The sequence below is a fragment of the Diuraphis noxia genome, unplaced genomic scaffold (genome assembly GCF_037042655.1).
Source record: "Diuraphis noxia isolate RWA-SAM2 unplaced genomic scaffold, SU_Dnox_SAM2 contig0002, whole genome shotgun sequence".
NCBI classification, from domain to species: domain Eukaryota; kingdom Metazoa; phylum Arthropoda; class Insecta; order Hemiptera; family Aphididae; genus Diuraphis; species Diuraphis noxia.
This window is the reverse complement of record NW_028301712.1, coordinates 56606218-56630891: the sequence shown is the minus strand read 5'-3', so window position 1 is coordinate 56630891 and position 24674 is coordinate 56606218. Positions and strand designations below refer to the sequence as shown.

At 25.3% G+C, this 24674-nt stretch overlaps 1 protein-coding gene across 2 annotated transcripts in view; it reads left to right on the top strand.

Annotated features, from left to right (window-relative positions):
- Positions 1-24674, top strand: part of LOC107170845 (ABC transporter G family member 23-like) — a 34697-nt gene that overhangs the window by 1277 nt on the left and 8746 nt on the right. Inside the window, exons 1-4 of one of the 2 annotated variants that reach the window (XM_089221390.1) lie at positions 8634-8656; positions 8812-9001; positions 19380-19512; positions 22399-22553. In XM_089221390.1, coding sequence (XP_089077516.1) covers positions 8853-9001; positions 19380-19512; positions 22399-22553 — 437 coding nt within the window. In that variant the 5' untranslated portion in view covers positions 8634-8656; positions 8812-8852. Of the gene's footprint in view, positions 1-8633; positions 8657-8811; positions 9002-19379; positions 19513-22398; positions 22554-24674 lie in introns of those variants that run through there. The other variant, XM_089221389.1, reaches the window with a different exon arrangement.

The window sequence follows — 24674 nt, the reverse complement described above, 5'->3', positions numbered from 1 at the left end:
GAAATATATTATGTTAAAAGATTATATAATAATTATGGTATTAACTCAAATGTGTGAATTAAAAAAAACATTATGATATAGTTTGTTTAATACATGTATAATGTATATGGTTTATTGAATTGATGTGTTATATGATTTAAAACGTTTTATATTTAATAGCATTATTTTATTTCTTAAAATAAACTATGAATAAAACGGCAAAAACATGTTTTATATAAAGCGGAAACGTTGAAATTTTGGTTTCATAATGATGTCGTGTGGTTATCTGTTCGTTTAATACTGTTCGAAAGAATCTATCTGATTATAACTTCAAGGAACAACAGTTTTTAATTAGGTATCTACCATTTATGTGGTAAAACACTTAACCGAGATCCATTCGTAATCTTTTTTTATTTATTTAAGAAGTTCACGCTCGGGCCGATCTGAAGAATCATCAATCTCTAGTAGTGTAGCGAGTGTAGACGTAGTGTAGTCATGTGTACAACTTGTTGATATTCTAGTATAAACTTAAATAATATGTAGAACATGTACGTTTTAATATTATTAAGTGAATTTTGATATTTTAGTTTTTATTTATCATAATAATGTAATATGACATCATGTATTAATAGTATACCTATTATGTGCGAAATTAATTACATTTTATATCACCTGTGTTACATATAAACATATTTCACATTTCATAGTCATTAGACTTCAATTATTTAAATTTTAAATTTAAATACTATTATTATTGTTATGCTTATTACATTATTTTTCATGTTCATATCTCATGATCATCAATCATCGCCAAACTAAATGTTGTAATTGATGTAAATATTGAATTGTCATTAGTATTACTTAATCAAATATTATGTTAAGTTATAAAATGTATAGTTTTTTTTTGGTACTACATAATATTAAATTTCCAAACGAAAAAAAAAAATGCTCAATTTAAAAATAAAAATAATATAAATTGAGGTTACGAAACGAAATATTAACCTTAACATGTCAAGTAAAACCTTATGACAACCAAATCTATCGTTCTAAAAATCAGAGGATAAAATATGTACACCATATACCTTACATACTTAGTAGTTAGTTGCTCCAATTTTTTTAATATCGTGTCAGTTTATCTGATTTTTTTTTTGACGAAAAAAGTGAATAATTTTTTATGGTTGGTCTTTTTGCCCATTCCACTCTTTCCCTAACTTGAAGGCATTGTGTAAACCCTTTAAAATGTCGACACATAAATCTTCTCCATTTTGGTCCCTGAATTTTGTAACAGTCACGTTAGCTAACCGAATATTAAAAATTCTCTTTTCATGTGCTGTCCTATGCAGCATACGACGTTTCATCATTTAACTACGCTGAATGTATACGCTATATACAGAATAATATTATACAAATAATAGCTATTACGATGTGTTGGCATATTACTTGCCTAACTTTTTATTAATCTCACTGTTGAGTTAGATCGAGTAAAAAAAAAATGTATTATTTTTCTATTACTTTAAGAAAAGACGGCATAATAAACCATTACATTATTTTATTGGTTCAAAATACTTATGACTAATGGGTAGTTGTAAAATAAAATTACAATATATGAAGTGAAATTATTATTAGAAATAAAATAGGTTATTATTTCTAAATTCTACAGCTGTTCATTTAATTTGAGTAAGGTTAGTATTGGATCTGACATTTTTCTATATTTTAATATTTTCTCTACTATAGCTAGAGCATACAGCACAAAAAAAAAGTTTTATTAATTTAATTATTATTTATTTTTAAATTATTAAGGTTAGAACTATGAAAAGCCATTTGTCAAAATCCGATGTAAAAAATAAAATTATTTTAGTATTTAGGATGGCCGCGTGCCGTCATTGATCCGGGATCGATATAACTTATCTTTTTAAGTTTAAAAATTACTCACTATATACACAATTTACCAATTTAAACATTTTAAATTTGATGTTTGATTTACATAATATATGTATATGTGTGAATTTTCGTGATGAATACTATAGGAGTATCAGAATGTTAATAAAATGTTTAGTTTTTTTTTACGGCAACCCAAGTAAAATGACATCACGCACTTTTATTCAATTATTTATAATTCATTGAACAATGTGAGAGAAAACGTTAAATGTATACCATATTTCTTTTTATAGAACATTCTTTCAAATTAAAAAAAATTATTTTATATTTCTTTAAATTGGCAATAAAAACAGTGGATATTTATAAAAAATAAATCGTATTTTTTGTTTCAATTACTCGTATTACTATTTTGTATTAGAGTAATTTAATAAATTATCAATACAAATTAAAAGTTGTTATTAGTTGGACGACTTAACCTAACTACTAAGCGTAAATAATGGGAAAGAAAATATATTACATTTCGGATTTATCACTAGACAATAAATCATGTGAAAAATGTAACTTAATCACATTCTTAAGCAAATTATCTTAGAGTAGGTCTACATAATATTATAAAATATATTTTTTTTTCATGCTGTTTAATTATAATATAATTGGTGGGTTACTATGTACCTATATATTTAATGTCTATAATTGTAAATTGTATATGTAAAGGCGCATGGAAATTAATTGGTAATTTTTTGCTAAATATATAATTTAAGATTGTTATAATTTATAATTCATGTAAATATATGCTTAGGTTAGTATTTCGTATTAATGTTAACTGTATATGTATGTATCTCTCATCGCATGTACTCATTGTGCCTCATAGGTACTGATTGTATATTCTAAATAATGAAAAAAATAATATAATATACTCGTATATATTATATTATTATAATATCTATGCGGCATTGAATTTAAACGAGCTTTATATCATACCATACCTAGTGTATTTTTATATTTTATCTATATACCTATTAATAGTAGTACTTCAACTTAGTAATAATATGATGCACTTTGTACATTCATTCAAGTTTTAATAGTATAAACTATCAAATATTAATATGTACAACTATCAGAGATCGCTATAATAATTGATAATCGGTTGACATTTAAAACGAGTTAAATAATAAAATTTGTTTTAATTTTTTAATTACATTTTTAATCAAACTAATTTGTACTTAATAAATAGGAAATTGGTCTATGGCTGTAAATATATTTTGAAATTTTGAAGTACACGATTTAATGTAAAATAAAATACAATTATTGTACTTGCCCTTGTAAAAAGAAAACTAATGAAAATTGAACTACATTTTATTGCATATTAACAAGTTCTCCTTGCTGAACATTAAAAATTATAATTATTCAACTATCTATATCTACTATTTATGTAGTTGCATAAATTGTATTCAATAATAGTAGGTTGCATAAATTGTATTCAATTTTGAAATTAAAAGATACTAAAGAGCCAAAGAGGTACCAAGTAGGTAGTTACTATATTACTATAGTATTACATACTCTTCTATGATCTGTTTCATAAATGGTATTCTTGGTCTACCTCTTCCAGGTGGTTTTCCGTCTATCTTTCCATCTATTATCGTCGTCATCTATTCATTGTTTCTCATAATATATCCGATCCATTTTTTCCTCCTTTCTCTGATTATCTTACATATTGTTTTTTGTTCGTTCATTTTTAGGTATTTTCTTCATCTCTGCTAACTTTCTCTGTCCAGGGAATTTTCAGTGCTCTTCTCCAACACCATGTTTCAAATGCTTCGATCTTTTTTCTTTCTGTTTTGAATATCGTCCATGTTTCTGCTCCGTTAAGGGCTATACTCCATACAAAACTCTTTAAAAGAGTTTTCCTGATATTTAAGCTAACGGTGTTTTCCGTAAATAGGTGCTTCTTCTTGTAAAATGCCTGTTTTTCTTGTGCTATTCTGCTCTTTATGTTCATTTCGCTTTTTCTATCGTGTGTTATTTTGCTTCCTAAATACGTAAAACATTGGACAGTTTCCAGCTTCTCATTTTCAATTGTTATGTTCGAAAACAATTTCTGTTTGCTGCATATTAATATAATCTTCGTTTTGCTCTTATTTATTTTCATTTTGTATTTTTTACAGCTATCGTTCATTTTTGTTAACATGTTGCCTAATTCTTCTTCACTTTCTGCTATCAATGCTATGTCATCTGCAAAACGCAACATTTGTACTAGCATACCATTAATTTTTATTCCTCCAATTTCTTCTTCCCTTAATTGATTCAGAGTATTTTCAATCTGCAGATTGAATAGTGTTGGTGATAAGTTATACCCTTGTCTAACTTCTTTTTCAATATTTGATTCCTCCCATGATTTACTTCCTTTGTCTGTTATCACAGTATTTTCATTTGGATATAACTTATGAATATTTTTTCTGTCTTTAATATAGATATTTATGATTTTCATAATATTGAATAATATGTCCCAATTAACGTTATTGAATGCTTTTTCTAAGTTAATGAATGCATTAATGAATTAATGAATACATAGACTTAATTACTCTATACATCTTTTCCATGATCATTCTTAAGCACAGTATCACCTCCTTAGTTCCTCTATTCTTCCTAAAACCAAATTGATCTTCCTTTAGGTTGTCATTTATTTTTGCTTCTATTCTGTTGTGGATCATTTTTGTTAATATTTTTGATGCATTTGTTATTAAACAAAGTCTCTTTTCATTGGCTTTCCATTGATTTTAACTTTTTTCCACATATATTATGTTACAATTTATAACTTATAAGGTATACAATTACGAGACGATATATATAATATATAGTTCCAACATAAAACAAATATGGCACATTCAATAAATATACATTAGAAAAATAACCAATTCCCCATGATAAGTTAGTTATAAAATCCTAAAAACACTAAGCGTCTTTATTAAAATCCTTAAAAATTAAAATTTTCCCTCTCTTAGTCTAAAAATACGATTCATAATCTAAAAAAAATATAGTCCAGATACTTTTTAACTTATTTAATAGTTATACTACCTACCATAGTAGGTACGTAATAATAACGATTAAAAAAATAACTCAAATAATTGCTGTACCTATTTTCATAATTATTAATATTATATACCTATAATATTCTTCCTCTTCTAAGTTTTAAGTATTTTTTTTTTTTTTTATTGATCTTTATAGCTTCGGCGACATGGGCCATTAGCTTTAAACATAATTTACATTATACTATTCTTAAAACTATATTTATTCTAATTAAATGTATTTATCTATTTTGGTTGTCCTGAGGAATGATATGATTTTTTCGGGTCGACAGTCGGGTCCGATTGATTCGTATAAGTTGGTTGATATATCTAGTTTTTCTCTTTCTTCTTCATTTGATCGGCATTCTGTCATCATGTGTTTTACTGAGAGGTTTACTCCGCATGTGGTGCATTCTGACGGTGGTTGGTTCTTCATGAGGTGTTCATGTGTGAGGTGGGTGTGTCCGATTCTGAGTCGGTTTATTATTATTACGGTTTTTCTTTAAGTATTTTTGAAATATCATCTCAAATTGTAAAAATTATAAACATGAAGCAACAAACACAAAAACCGTTACAACCCAACCTTTACAATAGGTGACCCCGCACTCAGTTCTAAAAAAATATAGAAATAATCATACATTAATATCACAGCTAGTGCATCAGTTCAACCAGAAAATACAATCTCTAAATTCCTCGAGAACTTAGGTCTATTACCCTCTATTCTACTATACTCTTATTAAAAACATTAATTTTCCCATCGCCTATTATTTAATTTCATAACATCTTTATCATTTTATTATTTATAAAAATCTATATATATAATTATCTACAACTTTTTATATACCTATTAAAATGTACAAAAAAAAAAAAATAATAATATGAAATGTATTATTTTCTGTGTATATCAGTAACTGTTGAAATATAATAGTTATAAGCTGATTTTTTAATAAATTATGAAAAAAAAATGAAAAGTACTGATTATTATCAATCAACGACAATTTTCTCTACTAATATCATTTTTGTTATTATAATTTTGCAATTAGATATTATGAAATGTAGTTATATTATTTTAATTATTTGATTTATAGTAATCATAACTTAAATTTACATTAAAACTTATTAATCTAAATATGTTGTAATTAATGCTGTGACATTTTAATTTTTGGATTATTCAATTTTATCAGTAGATATATTATAATATAATTAATAATTGTTATTAAAAAAAAAAATCAATTATTACTTATATTATTAATATTTTACTTGTTACTTTCTAAATGTGTACAACAAATTTAACCCTTCAAATACTATTTACTTATTCGAATTCATTAATTAGATTCTAAAAACGTTAATATCACACTATAAAGACCTACATAAATTAACATGACTGTAGACTTCTTAAAACTACTAATATTAAGTTCTTGTGATATATATATAATATTTATAATTTAATTTGGCATTATATATTATGATAATGCAACATTGAGAATAATATTAACTAATAAGTATGAAATATATATATATATATATATATATATTTAATAATATTACGGCTAGATTTAAACCGATGAACGTTATTAACAGTATTTCCGTAACCCTCAAGGTCATATTAAATTAATTATTTGGGAAATTGCATGTAAATATCCAGTATATAAACAAATAATTCATTCTAAAAAGTTAAGATGCATTGAAAAATACTATAATACTACTATTGCAATTAATGGCATTAGATAATATTGGAATAAAATAAAAATTGATGTATATTTTCAAAACTAGAAACATATGTATAATGGTAACTTTTGTTATCAATATTATCATTCATGCAACAATAATAGTAACTTAATTCTTACATAAATATTTAATTTATTGTTATTAACTATGCATTGTAATGGATGGAGTTGTAGGTAGTAGGTACACATTTTGTTAAATGATATTGATAAACGATTGTATAAATATAAATTAAAATTTTAAAATAATATATTACCTTAGTTCATATTATTAATAAATACCTAAAATAGTCAATAGTATTGTTACGTATTATTTATTATTACTATCATAGTTACATACTAATTATAATGTATGCTGGTATAATTTAAAACAAAAATAATTTTTTTTTTTTTTTTTTTTTTTTTATTAGGAAAAAAATAATTTAATAAAACAAATTTGAATCAAAAAAGCACATATTTGTATGTTGTATGTAAACAACATGACTTAATAAATGATATCCATAAATATATTATTTAATAATAAAAATTATTCTAAATATTGTACGTACTGGTAAAAATTATAATAGGTACTTCAGTTCTTCATGTTACATATTGAATTAAGTAGATTCTAAATTTATAAATATGTTTATTTTATCAAATAACTGCACTTTTTTATTTAATATAAAACATTTAAACATTTTTTTTTTAAACTGGCACCTAAAATTTGTTCTTTACTATAAGTTAAGGTCACGTAAAAATCCGTACGTCATTGTTTACGGTTTACGTAGTTTTAATTATAATAAATCGTTTAAATCGTTTTAAATAATAATTTAAAAAAACAATTTATTGTAATTTGTAATTTATTTCTGGAAGAAATAATAACGAGTCACGTAAAATGATACATATTTTAATTAGATCAAATTAGTTCAATACATTAAATAGTGGTAAGTATTCTATGATATGATTATGGTAAACTGAAAATTAGCTGTCACGTAATATGTATAGGTATGATTTTATCGTATACCTATTCACAATAGTTGGAAACTCGCATCCATATATTGTTATTAGATTTCAAATTAATTTTAAAAATGGTTAATTTAATAATCTTCTACTACATTTTCTTCTACTAATTTATCTTCATCTTCTTTATTTTACTTCCCTGAAAAATAATAATATGATCGTAATACACGTGTATATTGTATACATGTCCCGTTGATCACCGATCACTGAATATAAAATGCAGTATTGAAAAGTGAAACGCGCGGTTATCTGTAGCTCATTTACACGAGTTCTGTGTAGTCAAGTTTTAGTCACCACCCACCATCTACGACATATTGTGGTACGTACAATTATAATTCATTGTAGGAACATAGATAAATTGAAAATCACAGCATCGGTTGGCTTCTCGACTCCACCGCGTAATAATATTGCTTTACTTCCAACAAATGTTTCAAATGGTTGATTTCGTAGCTACCTGACATAAAATCTACGTCCTGCGTGGTCTCGTTGCGGGTGGGTAACAGCGTGGATTGTTCTGTGGTTTTTATTCGCAATAATACACACACGTACCTATTTACAACTCGTAATAATAATCTGTAATGTGCCGCATAATTCCAGCTCGTTGTTCGTGTCGTCGGCGAGGTCGACCGTACATATATATATATATATATATATATGAAAAAACAATGCAACTATAAAAACAACGTGTCAACATTTGGAGTAGGCGATATTTAGCTGATATCACGCGTGTCCGTTGTTCGAATATCACATTATTATTATACGCCGTATTCTCATGATATATTATATTAAATAACATTATATTAATATTATATATAGGAAGCGGCGCTCGGTGTAGGTACAACTACGAGTATGTGCATTTTATTTTTTCGTTGACCTCTAAAATACACGTTAGGTATCCGACCAGTTCTCCTCCGCATATATAGCTAACAAACACGTTCGGACTCATCGTCATCGCCGTCGTCATCGTTGTTCGCGGTTTCGACGACCCTCTGGAGTCCGAACCGCGTTTTCGTGAGCGTACATTTATCATATTATTATATAATCAACGAGTGCGTGTACGTGTACACTATACACGCACGCCGTGTGTCGAAAAATTATTGCTCTCGATAGCTCAACAATATTATTATAGTCAATTGTAATTATATCGTCTCGATCGCGTTTTGCAGGCTGCACGGAAGTCGTGAACATCGGAATACCGATCACCATCATGGAGGACATTGCGTTGGGACCATCGGTGAACCGATCGCAACCGCAGGCCGATGAGGTGTGCATCAAGATTAGAGACGCCGTGAAGATATATGACAAGCACAATGTCGTGTTCAGGGGTCTAAACATGACCGTGCCCATGGGTAAAATGTAAGTATTTTTTTTTTTATGTCAAATTCAAGCCGCTAGATAGAGCACGAGTTATCGTTGTCCGTTTTTAACTACAATAACACCAAAATTAAACCTATATAAAGATTGTATTGCATGCATATTGAATTGCTCGAATTCGCTTCAAACAGTCTTCAGCTGAAAATTCTGAATTTCAAAGATTTAGCGAATAAGAGTACCTATTATAATATGATTATGAGCTTACGGAAGCTAAAAAATGACAATTCATGATTTGCGTTACGATTTTATTTCTTAACTTATTTCCTAACCACCGATATTGTGTAACAAATAAATTTCAAAATATAATAATACCATATATTATATGTGCAACATTTTTGCAAGCATATTCAATACCAATATTAACTCATATCGTTATCGATGGAACATTATTAATGTTTGTGGGACAAAGTTTTGTTCACCTTTTTTTACCCATCCAACAAAGATAATATTATAAGAAACATTGAATATTTAAACCAAAACATTATGATGGATGTAAAAACTAAAAAATTTGTTTTACTTCCTATAGCGCCTATTTTTGTTGTCAGTTTTGCAGTTATAATCACTTAGCTGATATCTATTCAAATGAATTTTTATCTTTACCCCCCCCCCCCCCCCCTACAAGCAACTTGTGTAGCCATATTATTTTTTCAATTGGATATGATATAATAATACAGCTTTAAAATATATAATATATGAAACAAATTTAAATGATTTAAATATTTTATCATTATCTTGTCAATGTATGAATAGTTTGAATGAATATCAAACAGATATGATTTAAAATATTATTAAAAGGTTAGCTGATGTTACTGTAGATTTGTCCATTTCAATGGGCATGATGTAGTTATAATTACAAAACATAAAAAAATTAGATACCAGAAGGATAAATAACTATCAATTATAATCTATTTGGAATTACATTTTCAATGTAGGTCTCATTGGAAAGGATAGCGGACCTCTAGTTTAAGACTAATGCATAACACCACTCGAAGGACTTACCTGCAATATATGATATTATTTTACTGCTAGTAGGTAGTAATTGTAAATATAAATCGGTGTTCTTGATATTATTATATTTATAATATATCATAATTTTAATTAATTACTCTTATGAAGCGTATAATAACGCTGTATGTTGCAATCATTATAATATATTACACCGATGATTACAGCCGAATTTAATGGGATCTAGTTTTATACACACTGAAGACAAGCAAGTAGGTATCTATCTATTTTATTTTGGCTGTTTCCGATTGGTACCACATCAATCGTTTATAAGAGCTGAGAGAACACTTTGGTTATTTTTCCTTTTTCCAATTATTTTCATCTTGCCATAGACAATCAGATTAAATATTTGTTTTTTTTTTCATTTCTCACTGACATTTCGATTAAATTTGCACTTGACAATATTTTTTATTGCCAATTACTATATGTACACCGTAGACATCGGTAAGATGAGCTCGATAAGACTAGCTGAGGTCAATATTTATTTTAGTTTGAACCTTCTGATAACAACTCCAATGAAAATATATTTTAAACAATAATATATTATTTTTATTTTTATAATATATTATAGTTTTTTTCTCGATTAAAATTGTGTATGTTCAAATATTCCAAGATAGTATTATACAAGCCTCATAAAAAATAAAAACATTTATGTGATGAATGTGAATTTATTTAAACTAATAAACAATATATAATTTTTGAACTTCGTAAACTTAATTATTCTAATTGTACACAACGTTTTACTCGAATTATTTCTTCAATTTGAATTTTACAGCTAATAAGTCATTTGTTTTTTAATCTGAGCAAAATATGTTTTTATTTTTATCATGATAATGCCTTTGAGGGCAAACTGTCGAGTAAAAATATAAATAATTTGTCATACAATATAGAATACATATTTTAACATAATATGAAACACAGAGGAAATAAAATATAATTTTACCAACTATTATTTTGAATATAAATTATATAATATCTTGTCTTTTGAGGCATTAACATGATTGATGAAAAACAAACCTAAGTAAAGAGTTACACGAGTGTAGCAGATGGTTAACTGGAGAGTAATGACTATAATTTTTCCATTCAGTAGGTACATAAAACAAAGAGATTGTTCTTAAATTAATTGATGGAACTTAAAAATGTATATTATTAAACATTTTTAGACAATAAACTTTATTGTTCAATAAATTATAAAACCATTTTAATTAATTATAATTTTTCCTTAAAGAAAGAATTATTATACCGAGGTCACTAAGTAATATATAATTAGAGTAGTTTGCTTTACTCAACATAAGAGTTATTTCAAAAACTTATTAGGTAAGGATTTTATTTTATTGATTTTTTACTATGAACTAGACACGAAGTAATAGATGCATAATATTTTAGAAGAATAGGCCTAACTTAAGTGCAATAAAATATTTTAAGGCAAAATATATTATTACAATGTCCACCTTTTTGACACAAGGAACCTAGGAACTAGGGTACGTGATGCTTTATTAGAGATATTAATGATTATTTTATGCTCAGCTCAGAAAGAAAGTCACATCAAATATATACCTGATACTTTGTTGTTTTTAAATTTTTTTAAATTGGATTTAATTATTTTTTCCAAGTGAAAATAATTTAAGACCATTTTTTGCATAAGTTAACAATTATTAATTAAAGCCAATTTAAATCAAACTCAACTCTAAAAAGTCATAATTTGAAACAATTAGAATGCACAATTTAAGATCGTCCGTAGGAAAAAGATATTTAAAATATTACAAAATAGGTCGTAAATCATTAATGATATATGTACAAACACGAGAGGTGACAAATTAATACCCTAAAGGAACATCAGATAATACATGATTAATTTAAAAAATTAATTTTTGTCTATATTTACTTATGTTATTGGAATTCGTTAGTCACTGCCTAACTAATGTTAGTAAATTAATTTTTACAATGCATTTTCAATTACTTTTCTATCCGGCAATTTGTAACATAAGCCACATTTTTTTTAAGAACTCTTGAAGACATTCAGATAGAAACGGACAAAAAAAATACCACCACGATTAATAATATTACGAGATCATAATTGCAATTATTTTTATTAATTTATTATTCGATACATTTATGATTTATTTATAATATTTAACAAACAATTATAATATGTCAAATATAAAACTGAGATAAAATAAAATAATATTGCACGTATAGTCAGTGACGTTAACACTAAATAGTAAATTTAATAACTTAATGCTTTCGCAATTATTTATATTAAAATTATTATATAATATTAATATTTCAATATAATATATACTCTGATCAGTTGATTATTGTCAGTGCATACGTATTTGTCGAAAGCAAAATTTCCAGCGATGCCGATGATGGTCAGTTTAGTTGATCATGGATCGTCTCACGGACAACACGTGTTTGACGTTTAATCGTATTGTACAAAGATAAGCCAACAATTATATAGATAAAAACTAGATAAATTAAAATTTTCACAGTTTTTAAAATAGCCTAACTTGATCATATGCATAACATCATAAAATAGACAAAGTTTAGATGCCCCAGGGATACGACCTGTAAATGGTATAAGAAATCTATAAGTGTTTGAGTATACTTGAAAATTACAAAAATCAAAATCAACAGAGGCACAATCAAAGAATTAAAAGGGATATGAGAATAAACTGGCTAAATTGTATTGCATGTCTATAATTATTGTAATCATATACATATATGTGTACCGTGTATGTAATATGCGGAAAATATTCGTTGTGCACGAAGATGACAAAATATTGTATATTTTTACGATCTTTACGACCTAAAAATCACGCATTTAATACTATAATACCATGTCACCAGTAAATTATTAAGATCGTGCCGCTCTGAGGTTCATGGTAATAATTCTAAATATTTTACTATCCTGTATGATGAATGTGGTTTGTAGACCCAGCACTACGATCGTTCAATGACGTCGTGTAATTTTATTGGTATCATATTACCATACTAAATAATATAATGTTTAACGCGGGTGGCAATAAAAAAAGTGACAGCAAATAATAAAAATCATTCACTATTATACCTATAATTGTATATTATATAACGTTTATAAATGTAGGTTAGAACGACTGTGTATATATTGTAGATTGAGTAGGAAAAGTTAACGAACAGCAAATGGATTTTTCGATTGCCGGATGGCTAGCGGGTATATATACCAATTTTCCGTGTCACCGTAAAGTCATCCCCACGCGCGGCGGAGCAAAGTGAATTTCCGTAGACGTAAAAATGTCATTCGATTTTCTTACATTATAATATTATATATTATAATAATTACATTTAGTTTTTAATCGCCGCATCCTCTAAAAAACAATTTTCTTCAGGTTAATGGATATTTTATGGTATATAAATGAAAAAAAAACAGTACACACTAAATCTTAAAACTTTTTACTTTTTACTTTTTACTTATACCAGATTACATTGATACCAACCTATATATTGTGGTGATTCGTAAAATAAATATAACATTAATGTTTATTATTTAACTATTTTAACTAATCATAATACTATATTTTAGAAACGAACCTTCTACAAAAAATATAACTATATATTTATTGATATCATATTATTTATCTTATATACTTTTCTTCTTTATACTATAGTATCATTATGTAAATATAATTAAACTGTAACATGTATATCTTAAACACCAATAACCCTGGTAGTTGAGGCGTATTTTTAAATAAAAAAAAAAAAAAAATATACTACATTTTTCCCAGTACATCAATTCAATAACTTACTATTCTTTATTTTTATTCTTGGTGTTATTTGATTTTTTGTTAATTTGTGTCTGTTATTTTAAACGATTTAAATCAAAATAATTTATCACTAGGTAATAAAAACTTAAAAGAAGACTGACGTCATTACATAGGTCTTTTCTTAAATCTAAAAAATATTCTAATTAACGAAGAGTCAAAGAATAAACTACATCTACTGGAACTGGAGTAATGTATACTATGTATATGTTATATTATTTTAGTTAACGGAGAATATCAAATTTTAATAATATAGATAAATATTAATTTAAAAATAAAATTCTATCTTCAGTATGTTAAAAATAACATAAATATATATTTAAAACAAAATCATTATTGTTTAAAGTAAATAAAGCAGAATTTAACGACTATTTAAAAATTATCTTAAAAAAATACAAATTTAGCCAAGAAATTTAGTTTACTATAATGAAATTGCAATGGAAATCACTCTGTTATTTAAACTTACAAAAACGTGGAAAGTATTTATTTTGTACTTTTGACTAAAATCTAATGTTTCTAAATACTGTATATTCCAATATTACATAATATTTATAGATTTATATCACGCTGAACAAATGGAAACGTATTGGAAAATAAAAAAGCTGATGAGGCATTAAATAATGTAACAATTTTATTCATTTTTTTCTTTTTAAAACATTCGCACTATAGCGAGAATTTAATATTTATATAAAAAGACTTTTTTAGTAACTGAAATTTTAAAAATGTAAATATTATGATAATATACCTATGACGCAAACTTTATAATGTTATTATGTATATTATTTATTTTATTATTTTTGGATTAATTTTACATAAATCAAATTTAATGCCACTACTAGAAAATATAATTAATATTTTAGATTCTGAACGAATTTCATTGATTTTACAATGATGTATGTTTTTCATCTAGTTGGTATTTTTTTTATGAGGTTATGGGGGGGGGGGATTAAAAGTAAAAAAATTTCAGTAGTTTTCAAAATCGTCAGGGAAACCCCTAAGAAAGTAACGAAAAAACGCGAGTTTTTACGCATAGTCAGTTTTCGACAAAATCGATCTTTTTATTTTGTTGTAACTTAAAAACGAATCATTGTAAACACTTGAGATTTTTACTAAATGTTTATATTAGCGTTATATATTTACGATTAAATGTTCAAAATGTTTTGACTTTTTAAAGCTATTTATAGACAGTTGAAATTTTTGATTTTTCTATATATTTTTTTTTTTGAAATGTCCATAAAAAAATTTGGCTATCCAAACATCTTTAAAATTTAATACAAGTATTATTTTAAGTTTTAAATATCGTAGTAAAAAAAAATCAAAAATCGTTTGTCACAATTTTTGTTTATAAGCATTTGAAGTTCAAATGTTTACGAAATATTTCAAAATCCCAAAAATTTTCATGGAATTATGAAGTTGGAAATTTATAAAATTGTTGTGATTTATACCTAAGGTTAAAACCCCAAAACAAAGTTCTCCATAACTTTTTCTTCAAATAACTTTTTTTTTTTTTAAACTCCAGAGTTAATATAAAAAAACATTTCTTGAGCGTATAAAATGTATATTTAAATATTGTTCGCGTATAAAATATATTGTAGTTTAAATATAGGTAATATAATATATCCTAGACTAATAAATCATCTCCGTTCAGTATCGTTTTTTGCATACAATGATAACCAGCATTATATTCAAATTTAACACATCCATTATAGTGACTTAGTCTCCATCTCCATCTACTATACAGCAAAGCGATACCCTCTTGCCCACTTTTTTTATTTATTTATACTTCGAATGACAAACACTTTCAAGTGACCGCTAGGATAAATATATTAATCGATTCTAGTTTTATGAATTTCCTATCGTATTAACAGCACATTAACATATGGATACGAATGTGTGTAGTATACATTTTTCCTTTATAATTGTATGATTTCAATTAATTTTATAAAATAATGGATTATTATATTAATGCAATACGTTATAAATTGGTAACTGATATAGCGACACGTGTAATTTTGAATACAAACACGCTATAAAGCTATACATTTTTGGAATATCTCTCGTGTATTGATATAATAATATTATGTATCTTCAAACATCTTAGGCTTTGAAACCTTAATATATTCATATTATTCGAAATGTGTATTAAATAATTGTTATATGATACAATTATGCTTGGAGATCGCAAAATTTCAATAATATTAAAAAATATATACCTATATATTGAAAATATTGAAAATTTCAATCTTTTTAAGATAGATTTTTGTAGATACTAAAGTTCAACAAATTTATCTTATATTCATTGATGTTTTAATTGCGTTTTCTAAATTTAATTGTTTTATTTGAGTTAATAAAACAACTGGTGTCAACAATTTAAAATATTCTGCATATTTAGTATAAATTTACTTCAAAAACTAACAACAATAAAAATAAAATAATAATATAAATAGTCATTATTAGTTGATATTCTAACATGGTCTATTATTATGGGGTGGATGTTCCGATAATGCTATAAAATCACTTTAATTAGTTTAAATTCAACAAAATCATGCAGTAAAAACATGTCTAGGAAAATTGAGTTTTATGGCTAACTTCCTCAAATTTATAAAGAGCTTAGAGTTCTACCGGTCAGGTATTTATACAGGCAGTTCTCCATCACATTTATAACAGGTAATATTACTACTAAACAAGTTAATAAATGGGAAAACAGGGCATAATATGACATGTGTGTTAATTACACAAAAAAAAAAAAAAAAATAATATAGGAAATAAGTTCATAGATTATTTAGGTCCAATATATTTTAAGGCTATACCACTTTAACTGAAAAAAGGTATTTTTGATAATGATAAGAATAATAAAATTATGAATTTAAGAAAAGAAACTATTGTAAACTATATAGTTGTCACTTGATCTTTAATTGTATACCGTTTTATGACACAAGTATCTTAAAAAAAAAAATGTATTTTATATTTAACATATTATTTAGGTAGCAATACAATAAGTATTATAACAACTCATTTACCTCGCCACAAGCTCGGCTTAATTGGGTTTGGGTAAATTAGTTTATGATTTTGAATAAAATAATAATTGTAAAAAAAAAAAATTAATTTAATTATACGCTTATAGGCACTCAAAGTACGTAAATACATATTCTACATATAAAAAATCATTATTATGCAACTTTTTCAAATCAATATTTTTATAATTTTCAGTCCATTATAACTCAGCTAAAAATATATATCTTAATAATAAAAAGTTAATAAAAGTCTATACACAGTGTAATTCACTAAGCATATGACTACTTTTATATTTTTATAATAAATTTAATCAAATTATATTACATAATAAATAAGATAATAATATCTATAATTTCATATTCTGAATTCTGTAAATTAGTAGATATTTACTATTTAAAAAAAAAGATTATTTGTTTGAAAATATCAACAATTAAAATGTTAGTTCTTATTTGGAAAAAATAATGTCTGTGTCACCGTAGACACCCTTCAAATATTACAAAAATATACATTAGTATTTGAAAATATCTAATGGTCATACTTAAAAATTCTAAAAAATCATCATTTTCACCGATCTATTGTTAAAGGATAACATGAGGCAATATACATATTCAATGAATCTTCCTGTAAAAATAATAACTCGTTATATAATTGTAATGTGTATAAAACATGCACTATCCCCAGCTATAATAGTACACATAAACCATACCTACTGAGGAGAGAACTCTCTTTCAGTTAAACGATCTAACCAATCTGTCACTTAGAATAGATTAGAATTCTATACACCGATGAACACGAAGATTTGAAAACTCCATTTATATAGTACTATATATATATATATTTTTATATAAGGAATATATGCAAAATCTCTAGAAAAAATGTATTTTCAAATAGAAATATAATAAAGTAAACCCTCTTTATCTAAACGCCATTATAGAAATTGAACTTTGAATTCCACACGAGTTTAAATTATGCAACATTATGAAGAAATTTACTTAATACAGATGATATTATATATTTTATCTAGACTTCTAGAGACATGCAATAAATAAATAAACAAGTAGAACATTTTACACAAATCTTTATGATTTTGGGTTGGACTGCATATATATAATAGATCACTATTTATACATTTTATAATAGCAATACATAATAATACAACTCAATACTTATTACACAGTATGATTATTAAAAATCATGTTATTATTTTTAATTTAAAATATAATAATTGGTGTATTTTAAGCAACTAAAATGTATGATTTTTAACGAGAAATGTAACGAGTTTATTATAAATTATAATTCCCATAAATCACTGGTACAATAATCGTGAAAATATATGTGTATAAAAATAGAAATTACCAAAGTAGTTATGTATTAAATAAATAAAAACTTTATGGTTAATAATTATGCTGCGAGTATCATAAAAAATTGCATTAGACTGGTCCCATATTTTTTTTAATATAAGGTAACATATCTGTATGACGTTTAAATTTTAAATGTTGCATAATAATAATATTATGTTTATTAGCAACATGAATTAGAATATTTTATGTTAAAAGTGACTGTAATAAAAAACCATGTGCAGCATTATTTAGAATATATTTTATATTTAATAATAATATGATGTAATATATAAGGTTTTTATTACATTCGATAAATTATTTAAAAAAAATAAATTGATATAGTTAATAGTTATTGTAGTTAATGATTAAGGTCAAATGAGATATTTTATGCACAACTGTCATGTTATATTTTATTTTATTAAAAATGTGAGTCGATTAATTCCAATGAAACGATAACGACAAAAATATATAATAGAAGAAAAAATTAAGAATGAATTTAAAAATAAAACTGTATAAGTATACTCTAAGTTTGGACTAGGAAATTGCTTAGTATAGGTACCTACTAATATTATAATTCATGTCAGTTAAATGTTCTATGATAAAATGGATTATTGGTTAATTATCAAAGATATATAATAAACCATTCTCCCAGAAGTTTTTTTTTTATCAAAATAACGTGTATGATTTTCGTATTATTGCCAAAGTGTTTTTACTTTGATACTCTTACTAATTATTACACCAAAGGATTGAACTAAAATTAAAATTAAATCTCGATTATTTTTTACTATTCGTATTTTATTTAAAAGTAAAGACAATAATATGTGCTATAGGCTACTGCTTTAATCGTATTGAATGTTCGTAGAGATCAATTTAGGTATCTCAAATTTAATTTAAAGTGTAACTTCTCCTATTCACCGTGTTTATTTAGCTTATATATTATAATATTATATTTAAAAAAATGATTTCAATAACACTCAATCACATCATACAAAATTTCCTGTTGCGCTACTAAATATAATAGTGTGTCAGCGATGAATATAAAATATTATAGATTATTCCAATCCAAATATGAAACTTGGCACATACATGGCTGACAAGAATTTTTATTTAATTTTTTGTCATTAATAAAATAATACAATAATAAAATTACTACCATAAATAAAAAAATGCTTAAAATATTTTCAATGTGTTTTTTTTCAGTTATGGACTTTTGGGACCTAGTGGATGTGGTAAAACAACACTTTTAAGCTGCATAGTCGGTAGAAGTGAACTGGACTCCGGTGACATAATGGTGAAGGCGTTTAAAAGAGAAGATATCGGATATATGCCACAAGTAAGAATTCCAAACATTATTTTTTTGAAATCATATACGATGGGCGATAAAATAAAGTACATTTATCATAAGGACCAAATATGGCTATTGTTAAAACGGATATTATTGGATAGTGGATACCCATAAATGTCTAAGGGGTCAGTTTTATGTTTATCATTACACATTCAAGTGCTACCATAAGGGTCGAAAACCCGTAGAATTATTGTTGGTCCCGATTGATATATTTGGTGTGAATACATTTTCTAAATGATGGACACAAGTATATTATCTATTTAATCTATAGTATAATATTTTCATATTTTATCTTTTAAATTTTAGATTCTCAACGAAGTGATGAATGTATTGATTTTACAATGATGTGTGTGTTTTTTTTTGTATGTGTCTGTGTACAGCATAATTATAGTCGAAATATTGCTTCGATTTCAAACTTTGAGGGTGGTTTCCGATGTAAAAGTGAATATACTTGGTGCATTATAAAAGTAAACATTTTTCAACAGTTTTCAAAAAAATCGAGAAAAACAAAAAAAAAATGACAGAAAAACGGGAATTTTTACGCAAAACCAGTTTTCGACCAAATCGATATTTTTATATGGTTGTAATTCAAAAACTAATCACTGTAAATACTTGAAATTTTCACCAAATGTTTATGTTAGTGATATATATAGGTACAGTTTAATTTTCAAAAAATTTTGACTTTTTTTGAGTTATTTATAGACCACTGAAATTTTCGATTTTTTTGAGAATTTTTTTTTGAAGTGTCGGTAAAAAAATGTTGGATGGCCAAAAAAACTTGAAAATTTAATACAAGGTTCCTTATAAATTGTTATTATTGTAGCTAAAAAAATTAAAAATTAATAGTCACAATTTTTTTTTATAAGCGTTTATAGTTCAGTTTTTACGAAATCTGTCGAAAACGCGAAAATTTGCAAGTAATTTTGAAGTTGAAAAATTATAAAATTTTTTGTGTTTGTTTATAACTAAAGATCAAAAATACAACACTAAGTTTTCCATAAGTTTTCCTTCAAGTAGCTATAGAGAAAACTTGAAGCATAATTATAGGAAAAATTTTAAGTGCGTTTGAATTTTAAATTTTTACGAAATAGCGTAACGATAACGATTTATCCTCAAACGATTTTAAACATTTGTTATTATTCAAAAAGTATAGGTAAGTCATAGATACTTAAAAACTTTATCAGTTATTTAGATTGGTATTTTCTTTACATGATTTAATTTTCAAAATATTTTGACTTTTTTTGAGATATTTATAGACGACAGAAATTTTCAATTTGTTTGAAAATTTTTTTTTGAAGTGTCGATAAAATTTTTTTGGCCCTATCAAAATAATTGAAAATTTAATACAAAGTTCCTCATAAGTTATTCTTATAGTGATTAAAAAATTATAAGAATACATAGGCACGATTTTATGTATTAGGATTTGAAGTTCAAATATTGACTTAATACGTAAAAATTACGGCAATTTTCAAATTATCTTAGATCGAAATTCATAAAAGTTTATCTTTTTAATTCTAAGATTTGAGAATTCAATACAAGGCTCATAATATATATTTACAATAGCAGTTGAAAAATAAAATAAATGTATAGCCACAACTTTTTTTTTACATGTATTCAAATTTTAATTTTGACAACATACGTAAAAATCACGAAAATTCGTAAATTATTTTATCCTAGAAGTTCATAAAAACTTTTCCTGTTATACCTAAGATTTGAAAATTTAATACAAGATTCCTTACAAATTTGTCAATCTTTGTCACAAAAAAAAATGTCCACCGGAAATTCAAATTAAATTTTTATTAGCATTTGAATTTCAAATATTGACAAAAATTCGTCAAAACCACGAATATTTGCAAATTATTTTGTAGTTCAAAATTCATAATATTGTTTATATTTATATCTAAGGTTATAAAATTCAACACTAAGTTTTCTATAAGTTTTGCTTCAAATAGCTATAGAGAAAATTTGAAGCGTCATTATAGGAAAAATGTTTTGAACTTTTGAGTTTTAAATATTTATGAAATCGCGTAATGATAACGATTTATCCTCAAACCCGGTATAATATGTATATATCAATGATAATATAAGGTATTATGAATTATGATAACCACATGTAATGTTTTTGGAAAAATTGATTAACCATGCCTCATTCAAAATGCGTCCTAATTGAAAAATAATATATTTGTTTCAAAATAGAATTATATGACAATATTTAAATATAATATATCCTAGACTGACAAATCATCTCCGTTCAGAATCGTTTTTCGTATACAATGATACCTATCATTGCATTCAAATCTAACCTACCCTAGTCTGAGGTCCATCTCACCACCTAATGTACAGCAGAGTGATACCCACTTTCCTGATTTTTATTATATATTATACATATTTTCTCAACTCGATCTTGTTCACCTTAATTTTATTTAATTTTTTTAAGGACAAAAGTTTAACACAATTGTATGTTTGAATTAGTTATGGATATGCCTGTTACATATTGTTATATCTTCGATTTAGTTTGAGTAGGAAATCAGATCAGGTGATAATTAATACTTGTAAGACGATATTTGTTTAGGAACTTCTATCTGAGTTTATCAGTATACATAGTATGACGAACACAACTGAATAATTTATCTAGCCATTTAACTAGATATTCGATTTTAACACATTAATATAAATGAACATCGAATGACTGAAACAAAATGTAGATAGGCTATATGTTTATATTTTAATATTACCTATACATACTGACATAAAATTACTTGCATGTCTATTGTTATAATTAAAAATTACGATTATTACGTATTTTGCTAGAAAACGCGTAAGACATTTTAAACGATAAACCAATTAATCATGTGAATATTTATGTTATTTCAGGATTTAAATTTACATGAACATTTAACAATAGCACAAACTTTTAAGTTCTATGGTGGTATGCTCAACATGGATCAAGAACAAATCGCTAAAAGGACCAAAGAATTATCATTATTATTGGAACTTCCATCTGATAATAGATTAGTTGAAATTCTTAGGTAAATATTAATGAAAATCGTTATCAGAAAATATTCGTTTCAATTTTAGTAAAATTGTTCTTTTGAGTACTGTTAAATCAATTTTCTTTTTAAAATAATTTTTTTTTTCAATTTATTATTTACTATTATCATAAGTCGATACTTTATGAGAATAAATTACTAGTTTACTATGTATACGTTTTACCTCAAAAAATGTAATATGTAATTTAAAAAAAAAACACGAATACTTTGGATGTATAGTATGGTCATTTTTTTATGGTTCATCAAATATATTATAATATACGATATATATATATATTTAAAAAGCGTTTCATTCAAAATAATTTCTGGATATTTTAAGAGTTATGCTATGTTACTAAAAACATTCCTATACTTGTTTTTTGTCATTGATCTTTCAAAATAAAAAACGACATTCTAATTTGAGCTATATTTTACTATTTTTACATTTAAAACTACCTAATGAATAAAAATAATTATCTTGATATAAGTTTCTAATTATAATATTTATTGTTTTTGTAAAAATAAATATCATACATATTACATATTGTAATTACTAAACCACTAGGAATTTAAGATTATCGGTACTTCCAGGTTAACTGTATAACCTCTTTTTTGTTTTTATTTGCTACTAGGATGATAATTGATAGCTAAACAACAACAATTAATGAAGATAAATTATTCAATGTTATAATATTACACTGTGATTGAAATGATTAATATATTATGGAATATTATTGTTGGAAATAATATTAATGGAGAAAATATTAAACAAAAATAGACTTAGGAGATAATGTATTGTTCATAGTTCATAGTGATAAATACATATCGAATGGAAGAGAAAAGGATAATTTTTAAATAAATGATTAAATCAAATTAAAAATTAATTGTGACAAATATTAGAAATAGATTCTGAATATAAATTTTGCGTTTTTGTTTCTTCTACTTATTACTTCTTTTTTCATAAGGTATAATCTTAACAATTTATAATTTTAGATTCTGAGCGGAGCGATGAATGTATTGATTTGACCATGATGTGTGTTTTTTTTCGTGTCTGTCATCATGTTTTGGGGCAGTAAAAGTGCTTCGATTTTTGACTTCAGTACAGTGCCGTAACTAGAGAGTCAAAGACCCAGGTGCAAATAAATGCATATGGGCCCCCCTTTTTTGAGATACATAAAATGTCAGACTAACTTCATATTATTGGAATTTTTACTTCTTAGATAGGTTAGTATTTGTGGATGTGTTACGTTATAAAGAACCGATACATAATTCTCACGTTGAAACAATTATATGTAGAGCTTAAATGTAGTAGGTAATAGGTATACAGGATCAAAATTTTATATTGAGTAGATTTTATTAACACAAAAAACTTGTAAAATAATCTATATAGGCACATAGTATAAATATAAGTTAATATTTAAAATATATAATATGATTATTGTTCCTACAAACATGATTTATAATAAATATAAAAATAACAATTTTAGTTTTCATGTAACACCAAAAATAAAAATAAAAATAATAATTTCTATTATTATATAATATAGCTATTACATATTTTATATTTTTATAATGATTAAGTGTTAAAAAAACATTTTCTTTCGAGCCTTAACATTTGTGAAATCAACAATAATTTTTTCAATATTTATTTCATCAGTACGACCACTTTCAATGCTTAATACTAATAATATATTACTTAATCTTTCTTGGGAAGTAGAAATCCTCAAGTAATTTTTATTAATTTAAGTTTGGAGAAAGATCTTTCAGCTGATGCCACAGTTACAGGAATTGTCAAAAAAATTATACAAGCTGTTAGAACATCTTAATTTTTGTTTATTAAGAGTTACAAAAAAATGATTAGCCAATAGTTAAAACAATATAATTAATGTCGTATTGTCGTCTGACGATCGGTATTCGCCATTCGGTATATTATATCGACAGGAGTGAATAACGTAGTTACGTAGAACGGACCGCTCTGATTCTCGAGTACATTGTTAGTTTGTGTGTGCATAGGTATCGCGTATAATAATCAACAAATCTATTTATGTCACTCTTGGCTTAGTAAATTTTCTCAATATTTTGATTAACGATTCCAAGTAAAACCACAGAATATAACGAACC